Source organism: Triticum dicoccoides, chromosome 5B (assembly GCF_002162155.2).
Source record: "Triticum dicoccoides isolate Atlit2015 ecotype Zavitan chromosome 5B, WEW_v2.0, whole genome shotgun sequence".
Classification (NCBI taxonomy): domain Eukaryota; kingdom Viridiplantae; phylum Streptophyta; class Magnoliopsida; order Poales; family Poaceae; genus Triticum; species Triticum dicoccoides.
The window spans coordinates 583,782,225-583,797,392 of NC_041389.1; the positions used below are offsets into that span (position 1 = coordinate 583,782,225).

General features: G+C 49.5%; 1 protein-coding gene across 3 annotated transcripts; it reads right to left on the reverse strand.

Moving 5' to 3' along the window:
* Positions 1-7,974: 7,974 nt before the first annotated feature.
* Positions 7,975-11,432, reverse strand: LOC119311785 (heat stress transcription factor A-2a-like). Of its 3 annotated transcripts, none has more exons than XM_037587488.1 (4): positions 10,298-11,432; positions 10,129-10,203; positions 9,452-10,008; positions 7,975-9,275 (listed from the first exon to the last, which is right to left on the reverse strand). In XM_037587488.1, the coding sequence occupies exons 3-4, from the start codon at positions 9,821-9,823 to the stop codon at positions 8,526-8,528; spliced, it is 1,122 nt and encodes a 373-aa protein (XP_037443385.1). In that variant the 5' UTR covers positions 9,824-10,008; positions 10,129-10,203; positions 10,298-11,432; the 3' UTR covers positions 7,975-8,525. The 3 variants fall into 3 exon arrangements, with proteins under 3 accessions (XP_037443385.1, XP_037443384.1, XP_037443383.1); XM_037587487.1 differs by having other exon boundaries at positions 10,293-11,432; XM_037587486.1 differs by having other exon boundaries at positions 10,129-11,432.
* Positions 11,433-15,168: the final 3,736 nt, after the last annotated feature.

Consider the following 15,168-nt stretch of genomic DNA (forward strand, 5'->3'; position numbering starts at 1 on the left):
CCATCCCCAACCCCTCTGGTTCAACCGTCATCGATCTCTTTGACGGCCCTGCCGCTGATCTCCTCCGCCAAGCGGTCAAGGATTTGCGATCCTTATACACCATTGAGCCCATTTTGTCATTTTTGAAGGATACGTTCTACAGCGGCGGCTTAGAATCCTCAATTGCCAAGTCAGATATCATCGACCACGACCACGACCATGAGGAGGGAACCCACAAAGGTTCTTCCAAGGTGAAAGAACCCATCTGTGACATCAGAGATCGCACCATGGGTCTATGCTCTTCCAACGGGAAGGATCCTGTCCATGAAATGTGAGGCAACATCCTATCAGCAAATCTTACCTTTTCTAGCTTGATAACCCATACCCTTTGTTGTAGTAGCATTTGTCGTGCGGTGCTATAATTGTGTCGTGTTTAATATTTCAGTTATGCAAAAATGTATTGTTCAATAGGGCTATGTGATGTTTAAGTATGCATTGTCCACTTTAGCTTCACGAATGGATATATTTTGTTGTTTATAGTGAGCAGATGCCTTATTTATCTGTGTTTGGTTATTAGGTTGGTTGCAGTGAGCATTTTTCCAATTATCGAGCCGATGCCTTGTTTATATGTAATTGGTTCTTAGTTTAGTTGAAGTGAGCATTTGTCCAGTTATCAAGCAGATGCCTTGTTTATCAGTATTTGGTTGTTAGGTTGCTTTTTTTAGCATTTGTCTCGTTTTCAAGCAGATACCGTGTTTATCTGTATTTGCTTGTTAGGTTGGTTGTAGTGAGCATTTGTCTAGTTTTCAAGCATATGCCATGTTTATCTGTATTTGCTTGTTAGGTTGGTTGTAGTGAGACTATGTCCAGTTTTCAATGGCTATATTTGGTTGTTATACTGATCAATTGTGTCTTGTTTATGCCAGTCATTCACAATGTGTTATTCATTATGTGCAAGTCGGAACCGTGCCGCTCGACTGCATCAATACCAGTTTGAACAACTTTATTTGGTTCCAGTTATGCCTGGTGTAGTTAACACATGGCCTTTATTTCACTTTTACGCACTTATCCAGTGATGTTTAAGCATTACCTACGTTCTATGGATTTTCAACAATACCAGTTTGAATTGCAACTTTTGATGGCTATTAAGCCTGCTGTCGGTAACCTTGCCTTCCATTTTATATATGCTTTAACATCATGCTCAAACCAACACATTCAAGCTATCATTTGGAGATGATATTGTTTACCTTTGCTATATTTTTTTATGTTAAGGTTGCCACACTTATCATGCCTTTCCACTACTTATGCAGGACAACAACGGGAGTGGCCACCATTTTCCGCCGAGGTTAGCTTCATCCCTCGGCTTGTACTCCCCCGTCGTTTCATAATGTAGTGCATATAGATCCAGGCCTGGACACTTGTTAGCTTCTAATATTGACTTGTTGCTTGTATGTACATATGCCCTTGGCAAGGATTCACGCATTGACCCTTTTTGCGTATGGGGCAATGAGATATTCATGAACAAGCATCAAGTGAGGAAACTGATACGGATTATTAGCAAAAAGATATGAATGGTGGCAAACAAATTATTTGTTTATGCTCTATCCAACACAACAGTGAGTTGTGGGATGGTAACTACAAACTCTGCAGCCTTCTCTTTTTACTGCCCATAATGAGTTATTAGACAACAATGTCTGAATCTTTTTCATTCGCAGTGGTTCCCGAAATAGTACACTCAAGACTACCTCGCAAAGTACATGATTGGTGGACACACAATGAAGATTTAAGTATTTCATCCAGACTACAATGAGCATCGAGAAGTCGTAACGAAAACAGTGAATGATGGACGGGCAGCCATCACAAGGGGTGGCCTAGAGTCGTGCGCGCATTACGCATGGAGGAGGGCACAATATGGACATTATTCTTCAGCTTCTTCAGCAACCAGAATGCCTTTCGCCTCTCTCTTTACAGTCTTTAGTATAAATGTGGTTCATCATTCTTTACTTGGTACTTCTGTAGTTCTTCAGTATATGTACCTGTGCATCGAATTATGCATTCGTGGTTGAACCTATATTTGTAATAAATATGGTTGGATATGAAATAAGTGATTGTCTACTTTCAAATTCATAACATGTAATTTTTAAATTAAATATTAATTAGGGATTACACTGCACATGGTTTGCAAAAACGAAATGTCTCCGATAAACGTGGAGATCAGACACGTTTCTAGGAGTTAATTGCAAAAAACCACCACATTTGAGGCATCGATTGCAAAAAACCACCTAGTCCTTAATTTTGTGCAAAAATCACCACGTTTTTAGTAAACTTTTTGCAACATGCACTGATCAGGTGATTTAGCCCATTTAATGACTTTCTGACACATGGGACCGGACTGCAAGGAGCTGACTTGGCAAAATAATCACACACAGACCCCTAGTAGATTTTAAAAAAAGCAATCAGCCCCCTGGACCATGCCCGGCAGAGCCCGCTACCTCGATCCCATTGGATTGAGAGAACCCGAACTGGCCGACCCCCGACGCCGCTCCAGCGATGTCGCCGCCGCCGACAAGCACGTCGCCATCATGATCTCCTCGCTCTGCCTCTCTCTCCCACACCGTCCCTATGGGAACGCTAGTGCTCTGCACTGTCGACCACCACCTCCTCCTAGTTCTCCGCCGCAGCCATAGCCATCTCTGCCGCCGCCGGGACGGCAGGGCCAGGCCGTAGTCGTCTCCACCCTCGCCGGGAATGGCCGTGGTGCTGTATCGCAGGCACATCGAGCAGGAGGCCATGGCGTTATGTCGCGGCTGCTCCCACCAGGAGGACGAGCACAAGGTCGTGCCACTGTGCCATGGGCGCGCCGACTGCTCGCGGTCGCCGTCCACGAACGAGACGCGCTCGGGGACGCGCACGCCGCGCTTGCTAGCTCACTCCTGTCCATCTCCTCCTCGCTCCACCCTCGCCGGGAATGGCTGTGGTTCTGCGTCATGGGTGTGCCGAGCAGGAGGCCATGGTGCTGTGCCGGGGATGCGCCGACCTGCTCGCGGACGCCGTCGGCCACCGCAACGCGCTCGGGGACGCGCACGCTGCGCTCGCCGTCTCACTCCTATCCATCTCCTCCTCGTCTCCACATCCGCCCAGTCGGCGGTGGTCTTTCGGCGGCGGCGACGGGGGTCGGTGGGGCCAGCATGGGCGTGGTCGGGTGGGTGCGGTTGCCTCCTGGGACCAGGGGGTTGATTGCTTTTTATTTTCAGATTCAGGGGGTGTTTATAATTTTGTTTGCCCATTCATCTCCTTATAGCCTGGCCCTACTTGTCATAAAGTGATCAAACGGGCCAAAACGCCCGATCAGTGTTTTCTGCAAAAGGTTTACCAGAAACGCGGTGAATTTTGCACATGATCAGGGACTAGGTGGTTTTCTGCAATCAATGCCCCAAATGTGGTGGTTTTTTTTTTGCAATTAATTCCGTTTCTAGGATTCGCTACGTGTGCGATCAATCTTCACCGCACACACAATCAACTAAGAAAAAACGTGTGCGATCAATCTCCACAGCACATACGATCAACCAAGAAAAAACGTGTGCGATTAATAACAGCATCGCACACAGTTCTTTCTTATTAAATGTTTGCGATAGTCACCTTATCACACACGCTTCGAAATTATAGCTGTTTGTGATGTTGTGCGCATTGCAAACGTTTGGTACTTCTTGCATTAGCTGTGTGGGATGTACATACTAACAAAAACGTATTCCTTAGACGAACTGTGTGAAATGTACATACGAAAGGAAACGTTTAGCCGGGGCTGACTGTGTGGAATGTACTTACGACCGGAAATGATTTCGCCTGTATAAGTGTATTTTTTAGCACTATTGTACGTATAATCGTATTTGAGCGCTCGCCGGTCGCACACGACCTCATTTGGCCGAGCATCTGTGCCAGGAGGGCATATCCCCGACGGTTTATGGGTCGTGTGGCAAGGACCCCCATGTCGCAGTCACTCACTTAGCGACGGTTCCAAATGCCGTCGCGGAAAGGGGTTAAAAACCGTTTATATAACACCGACGCGTACGAGTGTATGGACATAGTTGGCCATGGCAAATTTATTTTTCACACCATAGCAAATTTATTTATGGTACCATGGCAAATTCATTATTTGCACCATCGCTAATTTTTGGGAACATGACACATTAGTTGAAACAAACCATTCTAAGTTCTTTCTTGTACACCGTTTACGGAAAAAAATATTGAACACCTCATGGCAAATTTTTTCATGAAAATATTTTCACAAAATAATTTATTTTTTTCCATCATATTTGTATGAAACAATTGCAACTTAGGTTCAAACATAATTGCTAAGTTTTATTTGTATGTTTTTAAGGTCTGACATTTTTAGTTTCTCATGCATGGCTATACTTAAATTTCATGTATGCCATTTTAGGTAAGGCAAACATATGTTCAAAAATAGCCCCCACTATCATGGCAAACTTACACCGCTTTTGTGTTTTTTTTTTGCTCTACATCATGGCACTTTTTCTACAAGTTTTCCTCTCTACATTGGCCATGGCAATTTTACTATGCATGATTTTTTTGGCAATGTAGTAGATGTCGACAAAAAAATTGGATACAGCATGGCAAAAAAAAATTGTACACTTCATGACAATAGTTACTGCATGTGTCACTGTGATTTTCTGTTTTGAACATTAAATAGTTTTGGACAACTTTTTTACTTTTTAAATTTTTCTGTGCAAAACGGGATTGTGTTAGGCCAGAGGCCTAGCAAAAGACCTGGCCGACATGGGATTCGTGCTGGGAGGGGCTTCATATCGAACGAAGACGTTCGTGCGGAAAGATCACTCATAGTTTTTTTTTCTTTTTCCGAAACGAAAGATCACTCATAGTGAACCTCTCGTTTGCTGCAGGGCTGCCATACATCGAACATCAGATCCATATTCAAGTCCATTCTATCGATCTTTTTCTTATGAAAAACAAATAATTCGTATTTTCGAACCGGACCGCAGCTTTGCATGTTAGAATACTTTGTTTCACACACATAACATTTCTCATTTTTTTAAACTATTATTTGTTCAAAACTCTATTATGTAAAATAGGTATGTATTTTAAATGGTACAAAGTACATATTTCTATTTATTAAACGCCCTAGATGTTGCAACTTACAACAAGGTTAGTTGAGTTAGTCTTATTTGTGAGAGTTACTTAGCAGGCAACAAGAGAAGGTATTATACCATACTTTTAAAAAATGCCCAAAAATTCAAAAAATATTTTGAGTGATAATTTATATTATTGTGTACCAAATAGAAAAAGGAGAAGTGCGGCTTGATGATACCGTCAGTTGCAAATGCAGAACCAGGTCCTCTTAGAGCATCTTTAGCAGACCCCATATAAAGGCGCGACCGTAACATAACCGCCAGAATACGGGTCAGCGCGGAAACTTCTGTCGACCAGACCCCGCAAACGCGTCCGACCCATAAATTTTTTTGAGGGGCGCGGCAAAATCCCATCCCAACGCGCGAAAACACAGATTTCCGCCTCCCCCTTACGGTGCCCCGTATTCTAGGAAAGCGGTGGCGGGAGGGACATTTTAGCCTACGCCCTTTCCCTACCCCTTCCTCCGCCGCTCGCCATTGGTTCCACCCGTCCGCCGCCGGCGATTCCGGCCAAATCTGCGGGCGGAATCGCACCCGCGGCGGCGCCCCTAACCTCTCCACCGAGCCGCTGCACCAGCTCCTCGGATCCGTCGATCCAAGCCGCCCCTAGTCGCCGTCGCCGCCCGGGATCCACCACCCCCGAGCCGCCCCTAGTCGCCGTCGCCTCCTTGGGATCCACCGTCAGAGAGCTACCGCCCCGAGCAGCCGGTGAGTTTGTACTTGTGCTTGTACCGAGCGGTATGCATAGTGGGTTAACGTGGCACGCGTATTTGTGATTTTAGATGGAATTCAGCATGTGCGAGAAGTTTTTGCTCGACGATTCATCCGATTCGGATGACTCGGATGGTGAGACGCTGCTTCTCAACTACCGCCAGCAAACGTGTGATGGCCTTGCCGTCAAGGAGCACGAAGATGAGAACCGAAAGAGGCGGCGAGGATCGACCGTCGGCCGTCTTTGCATTCCTCGAAATTGCCATCTCGAGAACGAGATGTTGATGTAAGACTACTTTGCGGAGAATCCAACATATCCGCCACACCTCTTCCGGAGAAGGTACCGAATGCGACGATCCCTGTTTGTGAAAATTGTTCAAGTTTGCGAGGCCAATTGTCGGTATTTTACTCAAAGAAGAAATGCCATGGGCTTGAAGGGATTTAGTGCATATCAAAAAATCTCGGCAGCTATGCGGGTAATTGCATACGGCATTCCGGCTGACTATGCTGATGAGTACGTTCGCATTGGTGAAGATACTACAATTGAGTCTGTGCGTAGGTTTGCCAAAGTGATCATCCGTATATTTGATCCTGAATATCTTCCGGCACCAAACAAGGAAGACAGAAAAAAATGGATGGTATCTAATGATAGAAGAGGTTGGCCTGCATGCTAGGAAGCATAGATTGTATGCATTGGATTTGAAAAATTTGTCCAAAAGCATGGCAGGGAATGTATTGTGGCAAGTCGCGTGATGCAACAATTGTGCTAGAGGCCGTAGCATCCGAGAATTTATGGATTTAACATTGCTTTTTTGGTACGCCGGGTACTCACAATGATATCAATATGTTGCAACGGTCTCATTTGTTTATTAGGCTTGCTAGTGGTGATGCTCCTGCTTGCAACTACACTATCAATGGGCATGAATACATAAAAGGGTACTATCTTGCAGATGGTATATACCCTCCTTGTTGTACATTTGTCAAGAGCATCAAGGACCCCCAAACTAGGAAACAATGTGAATTAGTAAGGGTACAAGAGGCAGCCCGAAAAGACATTGAAAGAGCATTCGAGGTTTTGCAATCTAGGTTTGCCATTGTTCGTGGTCCTGAGCGATCCTTAAAAAACATCATGACATGTTGTGTTATTCTTCACAATATGATTATCGAAGATGAGGGAGGCATGAACTTGAAGTTCTTCTACGACAATGTGGCTAGCCGTGTCAAATCAGCTAGAGACCCTAACGCATTAGAGCTTTTTTTCAGACCTACAAGGAGATTGAAAATGCAAACACTCACTCTCAGCTTCAGGAGAATCTCGTTGAGCACCATTGGCAAAGGGGCCGGGCAGTAACACATCCTACTTTTCCATTCATTTTCATTTAATTCATGTGTGATTTGTATTCGGGACAAGTTTTGTATTGAATTATTTAGTTTGTTTCGGACATTTGAATAATTATTGCAATTTGAATGATTGTTGTATTGTAACATTGGCATTTTCTTATACTACAAAATAGTAATTCTGAATATGTGCATATGTGTCAAATTCAGATAAAACCGCATTTGATACGTGAATATTCCGTATTACAGTTTCGTTATGCAGAGTCTGCTCCGCCGGCGCCCGTGCCGGCCTGCAAATCCATTTTTCCGTGAACTGTAAACGAATTTTGCAGATCGACGATATACAAGGTCTGCTAGAGATGCTCTTACTAGTTAGGACCATGAGGTGGATCACAGCTCTTGTCTGAGTACGTTATATCGTCCTCCTCAACCGGCGAAGAGGAATGCTACCCTCTCGTCCAGTCCAGGCATGAACGACGGCACACCGTGAGCGTGGGAGCTATCTCAGCAATGGCACAACGAAACAGTAGCCTAGACGTTAACGCAGCCCCGAACGAAAGCACAGAGACGAATGAAGTTGGCCAAATCCGACCTACCCACCACTGCATCCAAGCAAAGTAGAGACACCGTGACACCTCCGGAGTCCCGACAGCAACGCGACCCAGTAGAATCGAGCGGGAGAGAGAGGTGGGTGAAAGGGAGGATGAACGGGGCAGCGGCGCAGTCTGAACGAGAACCGCCGGTGTGGTGCGCGCATGGGGACAATCAAACCCACTGACGATGACGAGCTAGCCTTTCCTTTTCATTTCAGAAGACTTTCTTCTCGTACGACCATGAAAATGCCGAGCGAGCTCCACTACCTTCGTGCAACTTGTGCTGCAATCTACTAGAACTCTGTTTTGCCTTTGCCCCTTCCATGATTTCATCGGTCGGGAACGGGCCACGATGGATGTGGATCCAACTTGGAGTACTTAATCCGGTAAAGCCTCCAAGCATTATTCCACCACGCCAGGCCAAAAGGCGCTGGCCCCTTACTGTTTCGGGCAACTTGCGCATGCAGGCCGCGGGGCCCCGACAACATGTCAGGTACTACTACTAGCAATAGAAAATGAACAAAGCAGACCATCCCCCAAGGCCCATGGCGGCATGGAGGGAGCACTACCACTACTACCACCCCACGATGTTCGACGCTCTCCAGCGGAAACTTCTTGTTCTAGAACCTTCTTATCTTCTTTCGCTCACTGCTGGGGTTGTCACTTGTCAGGCTGCGGCCCTACGTGGTTCTCCAAGCGGCAGCAGATATTTCTCGCTCTAGAACCTTCTGTTCTTCCTTCACTGGTAGCTGTGGGGCCGGTTCGGGCTGAGGTGGTAGAGGCTCTGCACTAGCTCGTCCACCTCATCCTCCACGTCGTTGTCCACCTCGGCGCCGCTCGCATCCCCGCCGGCCCCGCCTGCCTCCCGATGCCTCTCCTCGAGGCCCAGGCTCAGCAGCTCCTTCCAGAAGCTCTCCGTGTCCTCGCCGTCCGCGCGCCTGCCCTCGCCGCCGTCTGCGAGCCCGGGGCCGTAGCCTTGCGCCGGGGCGCTGTAGCTGGTCTCGCCGTTGCGGCGGAGGAGGTACTCGATGGGGCGGCCGCGCTTCTTGGAGAGGAGCGCGTCCGCGAGCTCCTTCCGCCGGCTCTGGTCCTGCCGCTCCACCAGCATCTGGAGGAAGCTGGGGCTCTTCATGGCGCGCGCCAGGAACGCCGTCATCTGCTGCTGCTTCTGCTCCGTGGCGGCGAGGCGCGCCTCCATTTCCTGCATCTGCGCGCGCGTCACCTGCTGCTCCTGCCGCAGCTTCACCACCTCCGCGATCAGGGTGCCCTTGTCGCGATGCAGCCGCTGCACCTCGCCCTCGGGCCCGAAATGCCCCACCTCCAGGCACGCCTCCTGCTGTTGGCCCTGCTGCTGCTGCTGCAGCGCCGGCGTCCCAGACGGCGACGACTGAGGCCGGCGCCGCCTGATCGTCTTCAGCAGCTCCTTCTGGCCCCGCAGGAACCCCTCCGCCGCGAACTCCCACCTGTCCGGGTCAACCTTCCTGAACCCCTGCGATGCAACACAAACAACCCAATCGGGTTGAGTTTTTCTGGAACAGTAACAATCAGGTTCAGTTCGAGCTACAATGCATCACGTTTTGCCAATCAATCGCCATGGATAGATGGATGGATGGATACTGGTACAGCAAGAACAATGCGTGCGTACACTAATCGGCAGAAACTTACATAGGTGTTGAGCTGGCGGACGAAGCTGGAGAAGTTGCTGTGCTTGAAGTAGCGGGGGAGGAGCACCATGGAGAAGGCGTGGGCGTCCCACACCACGAAGGTGTTCCCGGCGACGCCCCACGACACGATGGTGTCTGTGCTGTGGTCGTCCACCACCTCGTACGTCTTGTTCAGGAAGGGCGTGGGGCCCGCCTCGCCGAGGCCGTCCATCGGCCGCGGCAGCTCCGCCAAGGCGCCGCCGCCGGCCCACGAAGACGGGGAAGATCCCCAGGAAGACGGGGATGAGCCCCACGAAGACGGCGAGTAGCCATCCGCTGCAGCTCCGGCGAAGTCGAATTCCTCCTCTTTCACAATGCCGTGAAAGGGATCCATGATCAAACGACCAAACAAGCTCTAGAGAAAAATGGGACAGAGGGGATCACTGAGCACCGGTGATCGATCCGAGCAAGTAAAACGAGGTCCAGAAAGAATCAAGAACCGGCCAAATTAACCGACGGCGATCTTCGCTAGAAAAAATTGTCGCCCTCCAAACTCCAAAGAACCACACCCGTAAATTTCTGAATCAAAATACCAAGAACAAAATTCAGAACCCCAAGCCTAGCAATCAATTAGGGGCTATCAACGGCAAAATGAAGGGGGAAAGAATCTGTAAAGTTTGAGCGATCGTCTGAACTAACAATGCTGGCCACCCAATTCAGGGGATCTCCGCTTCTCCTAAAATGGCAGAGCTCCCCATTGACGCCCGGAAGCAGCTGCAGGAGGAGGGTTGGAGGAGGCCAAATGTAAAATCGGAGAGTACAAGAAGAGAGAAGGAACAAGGACGGAGAGAGAAGAAGCAGACCAGACCAGACTGCGGACGGAGAAGAAGGGAGAGGAAAGTACAGTACTAGTATCCCTTTAGGCTTCGTACTTGAGGCGCTTGAGCGAGCTCGTCAGAAGGGGCGCACGGTCACCGCCCATTTATACAGCCCGGACCCCCCACGTACCAACCAACCCGGGCTTCCAATTCAGAAAGATCGAGACGGTTCTGGAAGGATTGGAACCATCCGAAGCTTATCCTGTGTGCGCGCGGTGACGTGGCTGGGGAGCTTTCTGGAAGGCCCGGAGGGGGCCGATGGTTCTGGAAGGGTCGAACAAGTAGCCGCTTATCTTATTGCAGGTTGCCGGCGTCGCTTTGCGCCAGCCGGGCGGGACCGGGCGGCCATTGACCGCCGCCTCCGCGCGGAAAGCGCGCCAAGTTGGCTGGCCGCGTGGCGAGCCCTCGTGATGCGATGCGGCTACAGTGGCCGTGGTCGACCGGGATATTTTCCCCGGGGAGGTCGGCGGCCTCGCTGTCGACGCCCGGGGTGAGGAGGGCGCTTTCTTTTTCGCCTGCGTGTCAGTTGTTTATGCGGCACGGTGAGCTTTTGCAGCGGGGAAAGCTTACGCGGCGTGCCTTGTCTGTTGCGGACTTGCGGTTGCACGGTTGGAGACGAGGCATGGAGGTTTTTCTATTGAAGGTCATGACGCGGGGGAGCTCCGGGCCAGCTCCGAGCCGTCGTCCTCGGCCCAGAACTTCCTAAAGAAAGCCGCGCCATTCAGCCCGTGCTGTACGGCCTTTTCCGTTTACCTGCGGACGCCACGAACGCGCTTGGCGCAAGGCCGCAGCAGAGAGCCCGCGAACTGGGCGGGCTCGCCTGGCCTTCTAGCGCGCGCGCGCCGGGCAGCGTTACGCTTCCTCTCGGGCTCGTCGTGCGCGCGGCGCGGCTGCCGTCTCCACCTCGTCGCTCCGGCCACCGGCGCCCGTGCGGGCCGAGGCGACCCACTGGCCATAGTAGTACCCTGGCCGCGTCTGGACGTGCAGCGCCGCCGTGTGGGCTGCCAGCGTGCGCCCCGGTGCGCAATGCTCACCATCGGCACACCACGGCGACCGGCCTTCAACCCTCTACGCTCTCACTCGTGGCTGCGACGGTGGGGAAAAATTTACACACGGATAGCTCACCCAGAAGCTCGACCTCGTCGCCCCCCATTTCTCTTCTCGTCGCCATATATAGATAGAGAGACAGCCGCTTAAACGGTGCGGTGGGCGCCGCGCGCTGGCCATTGGACACCTGTGTGGTGCAAATCGCTTGCAGCGAAGATATTTTCGCCGGAGTGGAAAAGGAAACCGAGCATTTCTCTAGACTTTTCTTTATCCAGAAGGCCCAAACGAAGGCCCATGACTTCAGGAGAAACCGGCTCGTGAGTTGAAATAAACCACAATGTGAAAATTTGACGTCAGATTAAAATCAAACTTTTTATTATGGCAAATTATATTATCATGGCATGCCAATTGTCGTGGCGCGACAATATAATTTCTTAAAATTTTCACATCAGATTTAAGCAAAATCCTAAAAAAACACCTTATATGAGTTAAAGGCACAATTGAACTCAATTTTCCTTCTCTGGCATACCCCCGGTACACCCCCAGCTGAGCAGCAGGTTCGACATCTACTAAAAAAAGACAATTCACTTTGTAACCACGTCTCTGCCAGGTAACGCACAATTGAATGGCCAGTTTTCGAACACTTTGCCTTATCTGGCACTAAGTGCATCTCCAGCCGTTGGCCCCCCGGGGGCGTATAAAAGCGCCGCCTGGGGGTGAGCTGACGCAAAAAATGGCCCTGGGGCGAGTCGGTCCCCAGTCATCGGCCCCCAAGGCCGCCCTCAGGCGCATATTAAAAAAAAGAAGGGCCGTTCGGCGAAGTTATGATAAAAAGTAGTTAAATTTCGGCTAAACATGGCAAATTTCGACGAAATTCGCGCATTTTCATTACATTAACCTAGTCTAAAAAAGAAAGGGGCTGAAGTCGTCACCGCCATCGTCGTCGGCGGCCTTCTCCTCCTTGACGCGGGCGCCCCTGCTGGACCCGGCGTCGCCATGGCGGACTGGTGACGGCGCGTCGTCGTCGTCGTCGTCGTCGCTGTCGCATAGGACGACGACCCCGTCTTCATCGCGGCCGCGTCGGCGCTCCTCGAAGCGGTGCAGGGCGGCGCGCTGGCGCTCCTTCACCTTCTCCCGGTGCGCCTTCTCCATCGCAATGGAGTCTTGGCGCGCCCATTCTAGGGCCGCGTCGTCGTCGTCGAACTCCGCCTTCACCGGCGCCAGCCCCGGCTCCGTCTTCACCAGCGCCAGCCCCGGCTCCGTCTTTGGCTTGACGAAGCGCGGAGGAGCCGACGAGGAGGAGGCGTGTCAGGACCCCGACTCAATGCCACATCGATCTAGCATGTAACACCTCATATCACTTTGCGGCCTCACGCACGGTATTCTCACGGGTGTCGCCTTACCTTTGCCCGGGACCGTTTGCGCCTTTTGGCACACGTATATGATAGTGTCGCTAGCATCCATATGATAAGGAGTCCGGGCTGACATGGCTAGTCGTAAACCCAAAGTGGCACAAACTTACAGGGACATGCATCCATGACCCAGCATCGAACGTGTCGGTCATCAGCGAGTGAATCCAGGCTGTAGCACTGGGCTAGCAGGACTCCGGTGAACTGGGCTGTAGCGGGCTAACAGGACTCCGGTATTCCTCGCGTGACATTTCTCCGAAGGGACAGACACAGAAATGAAGAAGGACACATGCCGGCCAGCCTAAGTGTTCTGGAGCAGTAGCAAGCTACCATGGCTCAGTGGAAGCACTAGGAGACATTTCCCGGTAAGAGAGGCTACTAAGGATAAACAACTAGATAGTCAGATCCCACACATACCAAGCATTTTAATAACATACACACAATATGCTCGATATGTGCAAATACAACATGGCATCACAACATAACTCTATGACTCAAGTATTTATTCAATAGGCTCCGAGGAGCGAGATATTACAAACATGGGTCTCACGACCCAACATTCAGAGCATACAAATCAAAGCACAAGCGGAAGCTCAACAAGTCTGAGTACAGACATCTACAAATGAAAAAGGCTGAGAAGCCTGACTATCTACCAGATCCTGCCGAGGGCACAAGATCGTAGCTGAGGTAACAAGATAAACGTCGAAGTCCACGTGGGACTACTAGCGAGACTGAAGTCTCTCTGCAAAAACATAAAATAGGCAAACGTGAGTACAAATGTACCCAGCAAGATTTACATCAGAACTATCTACATATGCATCATTATCAACAAGGGGATGGCGGGGTTTAACTGCAGCAAGCCAGCTTTGACTCGGTGGCTATCCTGAACTACGACTGCAAATAACTCTTTTGAGGTGGCGCACACGAGTCCACATATTCACCATATCAATACACCATTATGGATCCGCTCCCGTCTCCCTACGAGAACGCCATCCATAGCACTCACGCTTATCTTGCGTATTTTAGAGTATCCACTTTCACTTGTCTATGAACTGTACAGGCAACCCAGAAGTCCTTTACCGCGGACACGGCTATTCGAATAGATCGTATTAACCCTGCAGGGGTGTACTTCTTCACACACACTCTCACCACTTACCGCCGTTTACACGACATGTACTCGGCAACCTTCAAGAGGAAGCCCGGCGAGGGTGTCGGCCACGACCTGACTAACCACACAAGTCTCTCGTTCAGGTTTATCGCCTATTCAGGTTCCATCCGCAAGGAGATCCGGCCGGGGTGTCGCTCACGGCCCCAAACGATGTGTGCAGGGTTCCCAAGTCCACCATCCGGGTGCCACTTGGTACACCAGGCCACTGCGCCTAGTCTGTCCCAAGCCCACCTGTACCGGGTGCCACTTGGTAGACTACTAACACTACCTACAAACACCAGAAACTAGTTGCAACTCCTGGACAGAGATCGAGTTGATTAATAAGTTGAGAGAGTCAATTAAGGATCCCAATGTGTGCTAGTAGCTGTTCATGGATCACAAACACAGAACTCAGTTCCTGAGGACGGCTGCAATGAGACAACCCACCATGTACTCCTACATGGCCTCTCACCACTACCTTTACCAAATCGTGTTCACACACTTAGCTCTCATCAGTAGGACATGTTCACACACCTCCGATTCATCCCCGATGAATCAGACCTGACACAACTCTAAGCACTAGCAGGCATGACAAACAAACATGAATGAGTAGGCACATCAGGGCTCAAACAACTCCTACTCATGCTAGTGGGTTTCATCTATTTACTGTGGCAATGACAGGTCATGCGGAGGATAAAGGGGTTCAGCTACCGTAGCAAGTAACAGATGAATCGTTGTTGTCCTAATGCAGTAAAAGAGAGCAGGAGCGAGAGAGTGGGATTGTATCGGAATGAACAAGGGGTTTTTGCTTGCCTGGCACTTCTGAAGATAATATAGTTCTTCATCGGTGTCATCAATCACATCGTCGGTACACGTCTACTGAGAGGGGGCAAGCACCGACAAACAAAGAAGAAACACAATCAATGCAATGCAACAATATGATGCATGAATGTGACATGGCAATATGTTGTGGTTTGTGCTAATGCAACTAAAACCAGGTTAAATGAAGTTGGTTTGAATCCAAGATTCAAATTCAAACTCCACATGTGGTTATTTAAATGCCACTTATATGATTTGTGCTAAACATCATCTGTAAGTTGTTCTAACATGCATGAAAATAGTGCAGATGGATAGATTGGATTTTTCTGATCATTTTTCATATATAATTTATTTCATTTGGAGTTACGGTTGATTTTATATGAATTTTAGAAGTTTTGACTATTTTCTGAAATTTCCTGGATTATCTTAAATCCAGAAA

Bases quoted from the DNA above. Each gene is read 5' to 3' on its own strand.
- LOC119311785 (XM_037587488.1), bottom strand. From the start codon at position 9,823: ATGGATCCCTTTCACGGCATTGTGAAAGAGGAGGAATTCGACTTCGCC. The intron at 9,276-9,451 runs GTAAGTTTCTGC...GTTGCATCGCAG, and splicing joins TCCGCCAGCTCAACACCTAT to GGGTTCAGGAAGGTTGACCC.